We start from the raw sequence: 16,507 nt of genomic DNA on the forward strand, positions 1-16,507 counted from the left end.
CTGGTTTTCTGTGGCTTTTCGCTTGGAGTTGTCAATTTCTGGGTTCAAGGATCACTTTGGTAAAACCTAAATGGAGCCGAAGCAGCGCAACCCCGAGTGCTTTGCCTCGCTCCCGCTATCTCGGATCCCTTGCGTATCGTTCAAGTAATTGGATTTCAACGGACAGATTTGACACGGTATGTTCATCTTCCAAACTGTTGTTTACTTCTTTCAACTCTTTGTATTTACAATTTTATTTACGTGCCTGCCTGCTTCATTTGGATATATATACACATCCATGGGGGAAGGCAAAAGGATGGTTGTTTTGTTCTTTGATAATTTTCGGAAATGTGTGTTGGATTTTGGGATATTGGGGATATTTGGGGTGTTGGGTTTGCAATATTGGTGTGTGTGTGTGTGTGTGTGTGTGTGTGTGTGTGTGTGTGTGTGTGTGTGTGTGTGTGTGTGTGTGTGTGTGTGTGTGTGTGTGTGTGTGTGTGTGTGTGGTGGGCAGGGACGAAGCCAGAGATTTGTGTGAATGGGGGCATCCTCAAACAACAAAGTCATAATTAAAAAGCTTAAGAATTTACTAAACACAATACTTATATATTAATCCATAAAGTTTTTCATACAACAGTCCTTTACAATATCCCTCGACGCGTTTTCATGTTCTGAAAGCGTTGCATGACAACATCATTACCAATACCATCAAATATCTCTCTCTCTATAAAAATAACCATGTTATCATTCATCCATTGATCTCCCATCCGATTTCTCAATCGATTCTTCAGAATTTTCATGGCCGAAAATGCTCTTTCAACGGTTGCAGTAGCAACTGGAAGAGTTAGTGCTAATGTCACAAGCAAGTAAACCAGCGAATACACCTTGTGTTTCTTGCATTGAACCATTTTTTTTGCAAGATCTCCAATCTCTTTTAAACCTGAAAACTCAATGCTAGACCGCATATCCACAATGTAAGTCTCAAGTTGAATCTTAAGTATCACCAGCTCATTCATAGAGAAGTCTTTAGGATAAAATTGGGCAAGACGCAATAGCTTTTGGCTATCAAAAGCAGAGAAGGAGTCGGCTGGACATAAACATGCCAAACAAAGAAGTAACTCAGTGTTGGTCTCATTGAAACGATTATTTAGTTCTTGAAGCTGCCAATCCAAAACAACATAAAATATCCCAACACAATAGTGATGCATATTTGTGACTGCTTTTGCTTTTCGTTGCCCTCGCCTTCGAGAAAGAAACATATCATCCATATTAGGCACATCAATATCATGTTTAAGACAAAATTCTGAGACTTCATTGAGTAAAGAATCCCAACCATTTTTCCTCATTATCTCCAACCTTTGCTTACAAACTCCAACCAACTTCATAGCATTTACAATATCTTGATCCTTCCTTTGCAATGCTTGTGACAATTCATTGGTTATTCCAAGTATATCTTTCATCAAGTGTAGATTAAACACAAAATCAAATGATTGCATGGAATCCAATAAATTATTCGCTTCACATCTTTGTTGAGAGCTTACTCCATCATCTGCTATTACTTCAAGTACATCAAGTATGGATGAAAACATAGTCATTAGACTTACTAAAGTACCCAAGTGTGAACCCCAACGTGTTTCTCCAGCACGTTTCAAAGTAGTTTCTTGATTTTTGCCTTTCCCACTTGTAAACTCATACCAATAAGCATACAAATTATTCAACAAATAAACATTTAATTCAACTAATCATTTGAATAAATGTATACCCATATTTATAGAATTCGTAATTTCATAATTTCATTCATCAATAATCATAGAATTCATCATATAAATAATCAATAAGTCAATAACCATCCATATTAGTGCATACCATATCCATATGATTCTATATTTCTATACCAATTAAACAAAAATTCGTCTTAAATAATTAATTAGGGTTAGGAATTATAGATTTAGGAATTAAAAAATTTACCTAAATATATATATATATATTGTCGGCTAGAGACTAGAGAATGGCTGGCTGCTGGCATGGCTGGGAAGAGCAACTTTGCTCCAGAGAGCACCTGGACAGGAGAGCAACTTTCAAGGTATTGGTTTGGACTTTGGAGAAGACAAACAGAGCAGCACCAAGCTGCTCTCTGACAAAGGGCAACGAAAACAAAGGGAGTAAAAAAAAAAGAAATGGGAGTCTGGTCCCCCACTAATACTATAACATAACTTTTTTAGGAGACAAAAAAAAAAGAAATGGGAGTCTGGTCCCCCACTAATACTATAACATAACTTTTTTTTTTTTTAAACATATACGAAACGACGCCGTTTCGTTTACATTTAAAAAAAAAATCAGATCAGGCTTCTGCAGAGGTTCGTTTTGCCTTTGGCCTGGTTTAGAAAGACCCAGATCGGAGGAACCAGAAAATTGCAGTGGGGGCTTTGCTGCTGCTCAAAATCGCAGTGGGGGCTTTGCTGCTGCAGAAACAGATGAGCATGCCAACATCAGAAAAATCTCAGTGGGGGCATCCGCCCCCTCTAGGCCCATGGTAGCTCCGCCCTTGGTGGTGGGGGGGGGGAGGTGGTAAAATCATTTTGTGAATGACAATGAATTATGAGAATAATTGAAGGAATATTGACTTGGCAATCAATAAAATCTCTAGGACTCTTGGGATTGGGGATATTTGGGGTGTTGGGTTTGCAATATTGGTGTGTGTGTGTGTGTGTGTGGGGGGGGGGGGGGGAGGTGGTAAAATCATTTTGTGAATGACAATGAATTATGAGAATAATTGAGGGAATATTGATTTGGCAATCAATAAAATCTCTAGGACTCTTGGTGCCCTAAGGAAATAAACATATTGGAGTCCTAATGACGGGAAGACTGTCTCATCAAAGTGACAATTCGCAAAACATGCGGTAAAGAGATCTCCTGTCAAGGGTTCTAAGTAGCGAACAATTGATGGCGATTCATAACCGACATAGATTCCCATTTTTCTCTGAGAACCCATTTTGGTACGTAGCGACGGCGCTATTGGCACATAAATGGCGCACCCAAACACCCGTAAATGCGAGACGTCAGGCTCATATCCAGTGACCAACTATAACGGTGAATGTGGTTGAGTAGCGATGGGCCTCAAAGGGACCAACATAGCTGCGTGCAATATTGCATAGCCCTAGGCAGATACCGGCAGTTTGGTTCGCATAACCAAAGTTCGAGCTATCATTTGAAGGCGCTTTATGAAAGCTTCTGCCAGGCCGTTTTGGGTGTGAACATGGGGCATATGATGTTCCACATTAACCCTACTGACATACAATAATCGTCAAAAGTCTGTGACATAAACTCTTCAACGTTATCCAATCGAATCGACTTAATTGGATAATCAAAGTGGTGAGCCCTAAGCTTAATGATTTGAGCTAGGAGTTTAGCAAATGCGGCGTTGCGTGTGGACAACAAGCAAACATGTGACCATCTTGTCGATGCATCAACCAACACTATAAAATATTTAAATGGTCCGCATGTTGGTTGGATTGGTCCACACATGTCTCCTTGAATCCTCTGAAGAAATTTAAGGGGGTCATAAATAATCTTTGTATGGGAAGGTTGAGTATTCAACTCCCCTAAAGAACACGCTTTGCATGGCGGAACTCCAACATAGGGATGTAACTTATGCCCGTGAGAAGATTTAAGGATACGGCGCATCATGTCGCGTCTAGGATATCCCAAACGGTCATGCCAAAGCAACTTAAGTGTCCTGGAACTCAGGCATAGGGCCGGCCACACTGTGGGCTTCTATGCCGTGAATGGTTGTGATGTACAACCCATTCGGCAATCGTTCCAACTTCTCGTGAATATGCTTCTGGTCATATTCGTATGAAGTGATGCAAAGAAATTCAGAACCATGATCTTCAATGGTTTCAAGATGATATTTATTATCTCGAATATCTCTAAAACTCAGCAACGTTCTTCAGGAACGTGGAGAATAGAGTGCCTCCTTAATGGTTAAGATTGTACCATTAGAGAATATGATACATGCCTTTCCATATCCTTCAATCAGGTTGGATGGGCATGAAAGAGTTGTCAAATAATGAGCTTTATTGGGTATTAAGTTAGTAAAATAGTGTCGTTCACGCAAGATGGTGTGCGTGGTTGCACTATATGCCAGACAACTAACTTCCCAACTAGACATACCCAGAAATAAATTGATTGAATTGGTCACATGCATAGATATAAGTCAATTCATTCAATTAAGCAATTCGAGAACATAATATCCATTCAAATAACAATCCATAATTCAAAACAAAGTAAAACCAAACAAATTATTCCAAATACTCAGAAAAATTGTTCAAAATTAAACCATAAACCTAGCAAAATAGGGGGTAAGGGCCGACCACTCCTAGTGGGTTCGGCCATTAGGGGTAAACACCCTAAAAATATGTCTAATTTATTCATCCATAGGCGCTGACGCCTCTTGAAAATCCGATATCTCCATTGATGTAGTTGCATCTTCCGGATGATCCACATATGCAAAGTTAAACTCACGACGGGAATGATACTTGGCAATAGCCTCAGGGAAAGCTCGACATACGCGTGACCAATGATCCCTTGATCCACAACGATAGCACATGTCCAGTTCATTAGAAGCGGGCTGAACAGGAGCTTTGCCTTTGTTCTTGAAGTTTGGGACCTTAGGGGCGAGTGGTGGATGCTGCTGGGTCGCAATTCTTCCCTCAGGTGCGGCACTATGTTGACCTTGGGCCCGTGGTTGGGCTTGCTGCCCATTGCCACATCCATAATGGTTCTTTCGTCATTTATGGCTGCTAGAATAAGTCGCATGTGCTTCAGGCACGGCGTTTGAACTAATCGGTCGACCTTGATGGTTCTTCATCAAAAGCTGGTTTTGCTTTTCAGCGAGAAGTAAAACAGAGATCAAATCTGAAAACTTGGTGAATTTATGTGCCCTATATTGTTGCTACAGGATAATATTGGTGGCATGGAAGGTCGAATAGGTCTTCTTCAAGAGATCTAATTCAGTTAGTTCCACTTTGCAGAATTTCAACAAAGAACGGATTCTACAAACTTCAAAGTTGTATTCATTCACTGACTTAAAGTCTTGGAAGCGAAGATGCTGTCAGTCGTGTCTTGCTTCAGGCAAGTATATGTCTTTCTGATGATCGAAACGGTCGACCAGAGCAAGCCAGATGGTGCGTGGGTCCTCCTCAGCAAGATACCCAGTCTGCAGTGCATCATGGATGTGTCTTCGAATGAAGATCATTGCAATAGCCTTTTGAGCTTCGTCAACAGGTTTGTCGGCGATAGGTGCCTCGATGGTGGCTTTAATGTCTTTTGCAGTTAGATTGAGCTTCACGTCTTGTACCCACTTCAGATAGTTTCTTCCAGAGACTTCTAGAGCGGAGAAATCGAGTTTGTTCAAGTTCGACATGTCCCTAAAACAGAGGGCGAAAACGTGATTAGTCATATGGTAAGCCATAGACATATATCGTAGAACATACAGGTTCTAGAGACATGTATTGGTTTAAACGATTTTGTAATAATTATACATTTCTCTTTTTTTTTTTTGGTAAAAAGATATTTTATTAAGCACCAACAACAAACATACAACACTTCAGAGGCCCAAAGACTACATATCAACAAACAAAAGTGGGCCTAAAACACTAGAAAACACAAAATGACCCCAAAAAACATTTAGGCCCAAACTTAACATCACGTCTCCCAAAGCAAAAGCTTCGACACCTTCCATAGCTTTCTCCAACTTTCCAAAACCAACCAATCCATTTGATTCCATCTCTGCCACCGAGCACCGCTTCAACAGACACCACTTCCAAACCCGATTTGCTACCTGAGCACATCCATAAACTAGAAATAGCCGGCAGCTAAGCAAGAGAAGTCAGCTATAAGTACGAAGTTCGTGGAAACCCACAAACGACACTGCTGAAACTGACAAATAACAAAGATAAAGTGGTGGTGTTGAAAACACCCGAGCTAGTGGATACACCGGAACTCTACGCACAATCTCAAAAGGATGCATGGCTGAAGATCGGAGCAAGGAAAAGCCATGAAAAGTAATACCCGCAGGAATTGAGGAATATGATAGATTGGAGTAGAAATTTGGAATAAAAAGCAGTGGAATCAAGGAAACAAAAGAGAAAGAAAGCAAGAAGGAAACGGCAACCGGCCCCGACCGAAGCTAGGGCTAGCGCCACCGGATTTTCTGTGGTTTGAACGCCTCACACAGGAAGTGAGAATAACTCTTAGTTTGAGAGAAAAGCTCTCACCACTGAGAGAATATTGGAACTTCTATTTCTCATTTATTTAATAGTATGGATGCGTTTGCTTGATTGAAATTTTTAATAAATAATTTTTAAATGATGATTAAGAAGAATGTCGATGATATTTGTATAGTTATTATCTCAACCATAACTAGGAAATAATTTTTCAATTAAATTCTGAAAGTCGCTTGTACGTCATATTCAAATTTTTTTTCTTCCATAGTATAGATAAACTTAATCTAAATTATCTTGTCGTTTGTCATAAAGAACTTATAAATTTCCATAGTCTAGATAAACTTAATCTAAATTATCTTGTCGTTTGTCATAAACTACACAAAGTCGTATACATCAAAATGGAAGAATAACTTCTCTAGAAAATTTTTCTCACATTACTACAATAAAAAGGTATCAACGGTGAAACTTGTGATGGGAAATGACTCGTGTACTCAAAAGAGTTGGATAAATTCTTCTGCTTTGGTGTAATTGCTTAAAACAATGGTTCAAAAAAGTGAGTTAGCAAAAGATGGAATTAGTGATTGGACACTTTTGATAAGAAGCTTGACCAACATTATAAAAGCAAAGAGCATATCACTAATTCTAGAACTTGGATTGCGCTGAAAATTAGATGGACAAAAAATCAAACAATTCACAAAGAATTGCAAATACGAATAAAGAAAGAGACACATCATTGGAAACAAGTGTTGCTTAGACTTATGGCTGTTGTGAAATGTCTTGTTACATAATTTAGCATTCCGTGGAATAAATGAAAGACCTTATGAAGATTTTAATAGCAGCTTCTTAAATTTACTTGAAATGATTTACAAGAGTATGGCTGACTCATTGAAAATAAAGACATTCACTACCACTATATAAGCCATTGAGTTAATAGCTATTTTATCTTCCAGGGCCAAAACAACAATCATCAAAAGAATAAAAGAGGCCAACTTTTTTCTGACATCCTTGATCTTACTCCTGATGCAAGTCACGCAGAATAAATGACTTTAGTTTTAAGATGTGTTGGTTGCTCTCGCCTTTCTTCACCATAGGAGAGAACTAGTGGACTCCTGAAGTAATCTCAACAAAATAACATGAAGGAGGATTCTCTTCCCTCATAATCTCTCTCTTTCCCTCCCCTCTTATTTAAATAGTTACAATTAAACCATGTCAACACTTTATATTAACTTTTTTTTATAGAGAGACAAAAAAAAAACTGTGAGAAAATGAGAGAAAAATGAGATGAGAATAAGAGGAGAGAATTCGAAATGACACTTATGTTTTCATCTAATTATTTGACAGAAAGCTGCATCCACAAGAAGCTAGAAGCCGGATCAGGATCCTCTCCTGAGCTAAGTATGAGGATCCTCTTGACCAAGGAGTGTGGACCGTTGGATTTTCCAAATAGGGAGGTCCCTTTAAAGTTATAATAATTATAACTGTTAGATTTTCATCAAACGGCCCACACTCCTTGGTCAGAAGGATCCTCATCCTTAGCTCATGAGAGGATCCTGATCCATAGAAGCCCAAGCTTCTACAACAAGGCACTTACACGACACAACGTACTAGAGAATTAGAGATCGTTTGTTTGCCCTCACTAAAATTCATTGGACTGGACATGACTAAGAATTAGTCCAGTCCCAAGTTTGTTTCCAGCAGGGATTAGATTTGATGAGACTAAGTCTCACTCGCCTAGACTAATTCATAGGCTAGCCGATCTTAGCGAAGCCCCCCAAAAACCATGGGACTAGCTAAGACTAAAGCCCCCCAAAAAACCATGGGACTAGCTAAGACTATCATCTCTCTCTCGTCCTCGTCATGCTCAACGACCACTCCCAACAGACTCCTCGTCATCTCCAGTTACCTAGATCAATTATTAACTTTTCGATTCAACTCTCTTTTAGATCCATTTCACAACCAACTTTCATATAAAATATACCAAATTGAAGCTAGGAGTGACAAGATTTCGATTCTACCTGAATCGAGGCCAAAAGGTAGTTGAATGTGGCCGGAAAATGGTCTGGAAGTCTCGGCCTATTTGGGCTTTTTCGAATCCATGACAGATTCGAGTATGCAAAGCTAAGATCTCGGTCTAGGGATGGTGAGGAATTTTCTTACTTTCCATTTGCAGGTCAGCAGTGGGGTACTGAGTGTGTGCACTGCATTCCTGTCGGGCGAGCCTGCAACAAGGTTGCGGTCCTAGGAACTGCAGCAACTCATTGCTGCACTCCTTGAATTCATGGCCGTATGCAAGCGTGCCATCCGTGTGCACTTTAGATTGATCGACGAGGAAGATCAGGAGTTCCAATCTCAGCTTGTGAATGGATTTCAATCTCTGACGGCCGAGTTGTCCCATTACATCCCTGCCATTCTGTCAGAGTTGTGACATTGTTGTGGAATTACTGTTGTATTATTGTTTCATTTTGTTTTTTTATTGTTTTTCACCTCGGGCTGTAGCTGCAATGTGTCGATGTCTTTCCGGCCCCCAAGTGGGGGTGCACGTATTCTATGGCTGTTCATAGTTTTGTGACCTTATGTATTTAGCTTGGAGACCTCTCTAAGATTTCAAGGTTTCCAAGATTACATTAATCCATGCTATCATTGTTTGATACTTAATTTAGGAACCGGATCCCCTCCGGACCCAATAAAAATGAGCCTGCTGAGCAAGGGATCCGGACCTTTGAAATTTGATCCAACGGTTACAAACAGGAGGCTTTAAAAGTTATAACAATTGTGGCCGTTGGATTAAATTTCAACGGTCCGGATCCCTTGCTCAGCAGGCTCAGTATATTTGGATCCGGAGGGGATCCGGTTCCCTTAATTTGGTCAGGTTGGGTTATATTCACCACACTGGATTGGATCCCTAAACACCAAAACCGATGAATTGGTTGACGGATTTGCTTGTGAGAATCCAAATAAATCCAATCCAGTTTTGGGCTTTGCGACCCAATCTGGTTGGTTTCGTAACGTTTGGGTAGGTGAAACAGCACGATCTGTACTTTACAACCCAAATCAACGAAGCTTTGGAATATATCTCAACCAGTTCCTCGCCATGCGAGGTTCACTTAAATGCCAGACCTGGTTGAGTATATTCATAATGTTTCGTGGTAGCTTCTCTGGTAAAAATTGCACATTTTGTACATCGATAATTATAAAACCAGATAGTACTCTCATTCCGTGCCAAAAAACCGGCGCAACAGCGAGGTACCAACACAAACATGCAGTGCACAGGCTGACGCTGGAGTGCCTTGTGGGAATCAAAGTTACAAACCATAACAAAGTAGCAACATAAAGAGAGATCCCTACCCTCAACTACCGACAGATACGGCGACTTCAAATTCTAATCATAATTAGAGCGAACTCTGCACCTCCATGTAACTCCCGTCCTTGTACAGCTTACAAAGGAACCAAGGACCATCCTGTACACAAATTGAAACCAAGATATTTTGAGTAGAATGAAGAGAGTAATAAATGAACATACATCACAGGCTAATTTTTATACCTTTAAGTTGTCTGGACAAGGATCGAGTCTGTACTCGATGATCTTGTATCCGGTCTTGGCGCCCGCTGCACAATACTCTAGTAATTGTTTAACACCAACTTTCTCGCCCTGATGAAGCACGTCCAATTCTTTGCCAAAGATCCAATGTCCGGCCTGAACATGATCTGTACTTGTACTAGTATGAGGTTGAGTTTCATTTGGGCGGCTACGGGTGAAGAAATACCCAACATTTCCAGCAGCGAGAGCACGGTAGTTTTCTGTAACATCTGTAGCAGTTAGTCTGCCAAACACAGACAGGGGTACCCAATTCTTGCTAAAAATAAAGATGAATTCGGAAAGAAACAGACCTATTAGGTTCTGAGGATGCTTTGCGTAGATGTCAGCTTCTTCAAGGATGGCATAAAAACCAAGAGCGTTTTCGAGGCACTTTTCCCTTAAGTGGTGATGAAGTAATATTCCATCGTCTGGGTTGAATGTGTAACCAAGGGATATCAACCGTTTTTCCAACTCTCGCTTTTTCAGTGCTTCCGCCTGCAAAGATTATCTAAAAGTCACTTTTTTTGTTGTTGTTGGAGTCGGATTTGAGCGCTGAGCGCTGTGGAAATAAAGAAAGAAGATAACAACCTGTTTTCTAAATATCTCGGCTGCCCGAATTTCAAGGCGGCAGGCAGCAAAGGAAGAAGATACACACGCCAGTCTCTCTAGTTCCTGCCGTTCAAGCTCCTCTGCAAGTCGGAAGGAAATCTTGAGCGATTCCTCTTCTTCGCGAATCCTCTTCAACTTTCTCAATTCAAGCTTATTAGTCCCCAAAATTTCCTCATCCTTATCAGATTCAACCCTAACCCTAACCCTAACCCTGCTAGTATTACTAGTATTATTAGTACTAGTCTCTGCACAACAAATCAATCAATCATATTCATGGATTTTACACAAACAATCAAGTTAACAGATTCATCCCCAATTTTTCCAGATCCTCAACAAATTTAACAAACGAATCAATCAATCAATCCATCAAAAACAAAAAGGCAGGCTTACTTCTCTTCACCATCGCTATCGTTGTTGATTCTTCTGAGCCAAAATCCAACCCCAAGTTGTTCGTTTCGGACGGATAAAGCCTAAAGCTTCCGAAGCAAGTCTTCCATCGTTATTTATCTTCGTTGGGCCGTTGAAAATGCTTTGGGTTGATAAAAGAGTTGGGCTTTCGGGAATTAGGCCCGCCCATATAACTTAAAACTCATTGGCTGGTTGTACTCACGTGACACTCACGCGATTCTTTTAGTTAGAGTTGCTAATCGTGTATTAAGTTAGTTAAATCTGTTGGATTAGTGACTAACCAGCTGAGCGACCCGCGTTATTTCCATTCAAATACCCAGCAGCACAGCTCAGCTTGAGGATTGTACGATCACAGCGTAAGATCGGAAACCCTAGTTCTCTTCTCTCTCTGGTTTTCTGTGGCTTTTCGCTTGGAGTTGTCAATTTCTGGGTTCAAGGATCACTTTGGTAAAACCTAAATGGAGCAGAAGCAGCGCAACCCCGGTTGAGTGATTTGCCTCGCTCCCGCTATCTCGGATCCCTTGCGTATCGTTCAAGTAATTGGATTTCAACGGACAGATTTGACACGGTATGTTCATCTTCCAAACTGTTGTTTACTTCTTTCAACTCTTTGTATTTACAATTTTATTTACCTGCCTGCCTGCTTCATTTGGATATATATATACATCCATGGGGGAAGGCAAAAGGATGGTTGTTTTGTTCTTTGATAATTTTCGGAAATGTGTGTTGGATTTTGGGATATTGGGGATATTTGGGGTGTTGGGTTTGCAATATTGGGGGGGGGGGGGTTGGGTTGTTGGGGGTTTGGTCTGGTGCATTCTCTGTTTGCTGCATAGAGATCTAGTTTTATGGAAATCAATCCAGTCCAAGAGTCCATGACATGGGATTTGTTGAGAAAATTGTGTCTGTTGGGTCGGGTAATCGAAGGAATCATCCGCCTCATCACTGGGAATGGAAATGATTCAATACATTGCATTACAATAAAAAATCTGTCAGAGATGCTTCAAAAATATGTAATCCATCCGAACCTTTTCTTTATTAGGCTCTTTAAATGTCTATGTGATCCCAAAATTCCGGACATAACAAGTATTTATTCAATTTTGTTTATGCTAAAGCAATCTGTGATATGCACTTGACGTTGGAATCGATCAAGTGCTTTGATAATGATTATGCACTCTCCTAGCTAGAAAATCTACAAGTCAATTTCGCTTAACCGAGGGAGCTAGGATTCGAAGCATCTGGACGTGTCCATGTCTTTTTAGTGTATGTTGGCTTGGCTACTTGTTGTGACTTGTAATAACACTTTCCCAGCAGCCCTGTCAGTCAATTTAGGCTCTAGTCTTTTCAATTTAAGTTTGGGAGAATTAACACTACACTTAGAAAGATAAAATTAACAATTCTCCGTTGTTTTCTTTGCTGTTTCATTGGAGTCGTTTGTTTCAGTTTGTTATGCAAGTATTGGGGATCTTGACACACAGTGTTTCAGTTTGCATTGTTTAAAACACATATGAGTTTCACATTATATGCTGACAGTTAGTTTTTGTTTTCATTTTAGATGCGTCGTCCCTATATACAATACCTTCCCGCTTTTAATGGAAATCGTAACCAATTTGGGCCGCGTAGAAGATTTCCAAACTATCGAGTTGCAACGCTTATGAAGTGGCTTTCGAAATGGCTGGCCGACGAGCTAACTGATGAATGCCCTATTCCCGTATTTGACATTTTCCGATGTTCACCGAGAGTCCTACTTGGTAATAATTATTAGTTTAAGTTGTCCTTTCCTTTCATTAACTTTATGTGCTCATTTTGGTGATTGATATTTTTACTTTAAACAGAACATTACTACCCCTTTGCCAACATCGGAGAGAGAACTAAACCTGTGTTTGTTATCTCCCATGAGCTTTACGTGGACCATCATTTCGATATTCTACTGCGTGCTGTGCGAGGAAAAGCAATCTTTCCAGCCCGTCCAGAATTTTGGATAGATGATGCACCTCCGAAATTGATCAAGAAAGACGGTGTCGACATTTGTTATAAGACACAATTTAAGCTTTATCATGTTAGGATTGGGTATGCAAGGCTAAGAAGCTCTCACATTTCAATGGACAAATATACACCGATAATGGGAAACGACCCTGGGGCAGACCCTTCAAGTTTAGCTGAATTTCAAACATTCCGGTTCAAGGTGCAAACCTTTGACTTGCTTTTGTTTTTTGTTCATACTTCTTTCATACAATAAGCTTATTATACTTGAAAAATATGCAGCATGGTCGATGGTCTATTTTCAAGATATATCGCGGTCGACGTTATGTGGAAGAGGACTAATGAGTTTGACAGCGTAGTCGAGGTTATGTGGAAGAGCAAACATGAGTTTGATGGTCAGATGGCATTGTTTTGGAGGTAAGTTGTCGTTCAACAGCTCAACGGTTTCAGCATTGTTTTGGATGTAAGTTGTTGTTCAACAGCTCAACGGACATAGTCACCGCTATGGAGAATGAGTTTATACTTCAAATTTGTCTCACGGGGAGTATTTGCACTTGCAAATGGATATTTCCAGTTATCTCATTGTTGCTTTTATATGGAACATTTTGAGTCATCTCATCGTGGCTTAATGGTTTTGAAATGTAGGGTTGCAGTTGTTTTGGAAACAGTTTTGTCGTTAGCGGTTATATAGAACTGAGTCTCAAGTAACTGAATGATCTCACAAATATGAAAACACCATGAACATGCCTTAATAAAAAATTAAGATGACAAGGTATGCGCATGAATCTGGATTGATATCAGAGTACCGAAGTAGCCACACAAACAGAAACAAGATGCCTGTCTATGGATAAACCGACTTCAAATTCAAATCGCAGTTGCAACGGACATCGATTAGCTCAGTCAAACAACACCGGAGGATGACGGAGCCGAAGACATGAAATGGTACATCATTAAGGTGAAGTATCAGCCATTAATTAAACTCTGCACCTCCACGCAACTTGCATCATTGTACAGCTTACAGACGAACCAAGGACCGCTCTGTGCACAATTTGAAACCAATGCATTTTTCAAACAAAACGAATGGAGGAGTCAATAAACGGACATATTTTATAGGCTAAAACTTCATACCTTCAAATTATCTGGAAGAGGATCGAGTTTGTACTCGATGATCTTATATTGGGTCTTGGCATCCCCGTCACAATACTCTAGTAATTGTTTTACACCGACTTTCTCGCCCTGATGAAGCACGTCCATTTCGTTGCCAAATATCCATTTTCCGGCCAGAACCTGCTCTGTACTTGTACTGGTACCAGGTTGAGTTTCATTCGGGCGGGTACGGGTGAAGAAATACCAAACATTTCTAGCACCAACAGCTTTGTATTTGTCTGTAACATTACTAGTAGTTATCTGTCAAAGACAAAGAGCAGTACCCTAAACCCTAAACCCTAGAAACATAATAATGTATCGGAAGAAAATACCTATGAGGTTCTGAGGATGCTTTGCGTAAACATCAGCGTCTTCAATGGAGTGAAACAAAAGATCACCGTCCAAACACTTTTCCCTTAAGTAGTGACAAACTAATAGTCCATCTTCCGGGTTGAATGTATAACCGAGCGATATCAACTGTACTTGTAAATCTCGAAGTTTCCTTGCTTTGCTCTGCAGAGATAGGTTATCGTAATGTCTTCTACTTCTGATGTCAAAAGTTCAAATAAACAAATAAATAATGAAAAAAAGGGGCAAAAACTAGGGACCAAATGCAACATACTAGTTTGTTCACCATCTCCGTTTCGTGAATCAACCGAATCCTGCGCTTCTCTTCATTTTGATCACCTATTCTGTTTGCCTCCCGTATATCAAGAATCAACTGCTTCCTTCTCAATTCAATCGGATCCGTCTCCAATTTCTCCTGCTCCTTAACAGATTGAAGCCTACTACTCTCTGCACAACAAATCAATCAAATCATCCCATGCACAACGCACAACGACACACAAATTTAAGGGCCGTTCGATAACCATTTCAATTCAAGCAAGCTTATTGATGCACATCCCCATTTTTTCCTCATAACAAATTCAATCCCACGACTCTCTGCAAACGAATCAATCTATCATTCCATGCAAAACACACAAATATACACAAATCAACAAAACGCAACTCACAATCTAACACAATTTTCCGATACCGAAAACTGTTCCTTTTTAAATTCAAGCTTATTAAACCCTAATTTTATTTTATTTTTCCAGATCCTTAACAAATTTAGCAAATTGATCAATAAGTCCATGCATAGCACAGTTAGATAAACAAATTCGAATGTACAAAACGGAAAATTGCTTACTTCTCTGCACCATCGTTGATTCTTCTCACAGCTCTGAGCAGAATCCAACCACCTCCAACGATGAGCAACAGCGAGCGGGAAGGTTTTTACCGAGTACTGGGAAAGCTTCCCTCGGAAGCTAAAAACGCAACCTTTTTTTTTTTTTTTTTGGCAAGGAAAAATCCCTCTTATAGAAACGTGTCGCAGTGTTTCGAATAACAAGTTATTTTTACAGTTTTACCCCAAAAGAAAATGATTTTGTTTAAACGATTTTGTAATAATTATACATTTCTATTTTATTAAGCACCAACAACAAACATACAACACTTCAGAGGCCCAAATACTACATATCAACAAACAAAAGTGGGCCTAAAACACTAGAAAACACAAAATGACCCCAAAAAACATTTAGGCCCAAACTTAACATCACGTCTCCCAAAGCAGAAGCCTCGACACCTTCCACAGCTTTCTCCACCCTTCCAAAACCAACCAATCCATCTGATTCCATCTCCGCCACCGAGCACTGCTTCAACAGACACCACTTCCAAACCCAATTTGCTACCTGAGCACATTCATAAACTAGAAATAGCCGGCAGCTAAGCGAGAGAAGTCAGTTATCAGTACGAAGTTCGTGGAAACCCACGAACGACACTGCTGAAACCGACAGATAACAAAGATAAATTGGTGGTGTTGAAAACACTCGAGCTGGTGGATACACCGGAACTCTACGCACAATCTCAAAAGGATGCATGGCTGAAGATCGGAGTAAGGAAAAGCCAGGAAAAGTAATACCCACAGGGATAGAGGAATAGGATAGATTGGAGTAGAAATTTGGAATAAAAAGCAGTGGAATCAAGGAAAACAAAAGAGAAAGAAAACAAGAAGGAAACGGCAACCGTCCCCAGCTGAAGCTAGGGTCGGTGCCACCGGATTTTCTGTGGTTTGAACGCCTCACACAGAAAGTGAGAATAACTCTCAATTTGAGAGAAAAACTCTCAACACTGAGAGAATATTGGAACCAATGACCAAAATATCGATATTATTGGCGAAATATCGTCGATAATATCGTTTTTTTTTAGATAACGATATTTTCACACTTATCCACTTAATTATCATCAAAATATCGCGATATTATCGCTTCTTCCTATGCAGCTCCAGATCGCTCAAGCTCCAGCTCTTCGTCACTGACTTGTTCGTCGACTTCCCCTTCATGAATTGCTCTCAGTTGTTTCCTGCCTGGGTTTGCTGCTACTGTTGCGGGTGCACTGAGGACGCGTTGAAGACGAGGAAGAGAATGAGAGAGTTGACGAGACGAGGAAGAGAGGGAGAGAGTTGACGAGGTGATGGTGGTGATGTTGTCAACGTCAAGGTGGCGACGGAGCCTCGGTGTGGGTCTGGGTTCAAACGGAG

At 40.2% G+C, this 16,507-nt stretch overlaps 4 protein-coding genes across 4 annotated transcripts; 1 reads left to right on the forward strand and 3 right to left on the reverse strand.

Moving 5' to 3' along the window:
- Positions 1-620: 620 nt before the first annotated feature.
- Positions 621-1,574, reverse strand: LOC139196238 (uncharacterized). Its single transcript, XM_070821912.1, has one exon. The coding sequence runs from the start codon at positions 1,572-1,574 to the stop codon at positions 621-623; it is 954 nt and encodes a 317-aa protein (XP_070678013.1).
- A 7,820-nt stretch (positions 1,575-9,394) lies between these two features.
- Positions 9,395-10,874, reverse strand: LOC103409035 (protein SOMBRERO-like). The gene is made up of 5 exons (XM_029102838.2): positions 10,783-10,874; positions 10,372-10,637; positions 10,095-10,278; positions 9,748-10,004; positions 9,395-9,664 (listed from the first exon to the last, which is right to left on the reverse strand). Exons 1-5 carry the CDS (start codon positions 10,793-10,795, stop codon positions 9,596-9,598), a joined length of 789 nt encoding a protein of 262 aa, XP_028958671.1. The 5' UTR covers positions 10,796-10,874; the 3' UTR covers positions 9,395-9,595.
- A 262-nt stretch (positions 10,875-11,136) lies between these two features.
- On the forward strand, positions 11,137-13,448 carry LOC114824957 (uncharacterized). Its single transcript, XM_070822650.1, has 4 exons — positions 11,137-11,368; positions 12,356-12,551; positions 12,636-12,985; positions 13,066-13,448. Exons 2-4 carry the CDS (start codon positions 12,356-12,358, stop codon positions 13,123-13,125), a joined length of 606 nt encoding a protein of 201 aa, XP_070678751.1. The 5' UTR covers positions 11,137-11,368; the 3' UTR covers positions 13,126-13,448.
- A 108-nt stretch (positions 13,449-13,556) lies between these two features.
- Positions 13,557-15,604, reverse strand: LOC103435387 (NAC domain-containing protein 67-like). The gene is made up of 5 exons (XM_008373776.4): positions 15,119-15,604; positions 14,552-14,724; positions 14,262-14,442; positions 13,912-14,168; positions 13,557-13,821 (listed from the first exon to the last, which is right to left on the reverse strand). The coding sequence occupies exons 1-5, from the start codon at positions 15,129-15,131 to the stop codon at positions 13,747-13,749; spliced, it is 699 nt and encodes a 232-aa protein (XP_008371998.2). The 5' UTR covers positions 15,132-15,604; the 3' UTR covers positions 13,557-13,746.
- Positions 15,605-16,507: the final 903 nt, after the last annotated feature.

The sequence above is a fragment of the Malus domestica genome, chromosome 05 (assembly GCF_042453785.1).
Source record: "Malus domestica chromosome 05, GDT2T_hap1".
NCBI classification, from domain to species: Eukaryota; Viridiplantae; Streptophyta; class Magnoliopsida; order Rosales; family Rosaceae; genus Malus; species Malus domestica.

What these genes read in the sequence shown, in the direction of transcription:
- LOC103409035 (XM_029102838.2), bottom strand. An exon ending in CCGAGATATTTAGAAAACAG is followed by an intron (nt 10,279 to 10,371) that starts GTTGTTATCTTC and finishes TAATCTTTGCAG; the next exon opens with GCGGAAGCACTGAAAAAGCG. An exon ending in CTTGTCCAGACAACTTAAAG is followed by an intron (nt 9,665 to 9,747) that starts GTATAAAAATTA and finishes ATTTGTGTACAG; the next exon opens with GATGGTCCTTGGTTCCTTTG.
- LOC103435387 (XM_008373776.4), bottom strand. An exon ending in CGGAGATGGTGAACAAACTA is followed by an intron (nt 14,443 to 14,551) that starts GTATGTTGCATT and finishes CTATCTCTGCAG; the next exon opens with AGCAAAGCAAGGAAACTTCG. An exon ending in GCATCCTCAGAACCTCATAG is followed by an intron (nt 14,169 to 14,261) that starts GTATTTTCTTCC and finishes GTAATGTTACAG; the next exon opens with ACAAATACAAAGCTGTTGGT.
- LOC139196238 (XM_070821912.1), bottom strand. Translation starts at nt 1,574, where the DNA reads ATGACTATGTTTTCATCCATACTTGATGTACTTGAAGTAATAGCAGAT.
- LOC114824957 (XM_070822650.1), top strand. Translation starts at nt 12,356, where the DNA reads ATGCGTCGTCCCTATATACAATACCTTCCCGCTTTTAATGGAAATCGT. An exon ending in TTCACCGAGAGTCCTACTTG is followed by an intron (nt 12,552 to 12,635) that starts GTAATAATTATT and finishes TACTTTAAACAG; the next exon opens with AACATTACTACCCCTTTGCC. An exon ending in TTCAAACATTCCGGTTCAAG is followed by an intron (nt 12,986 to 13,065) that starts GTGCAAACCTTT and finishes AAAAATATGCAG; the next exon opens with CATGGTCGATGGTCTATTTT.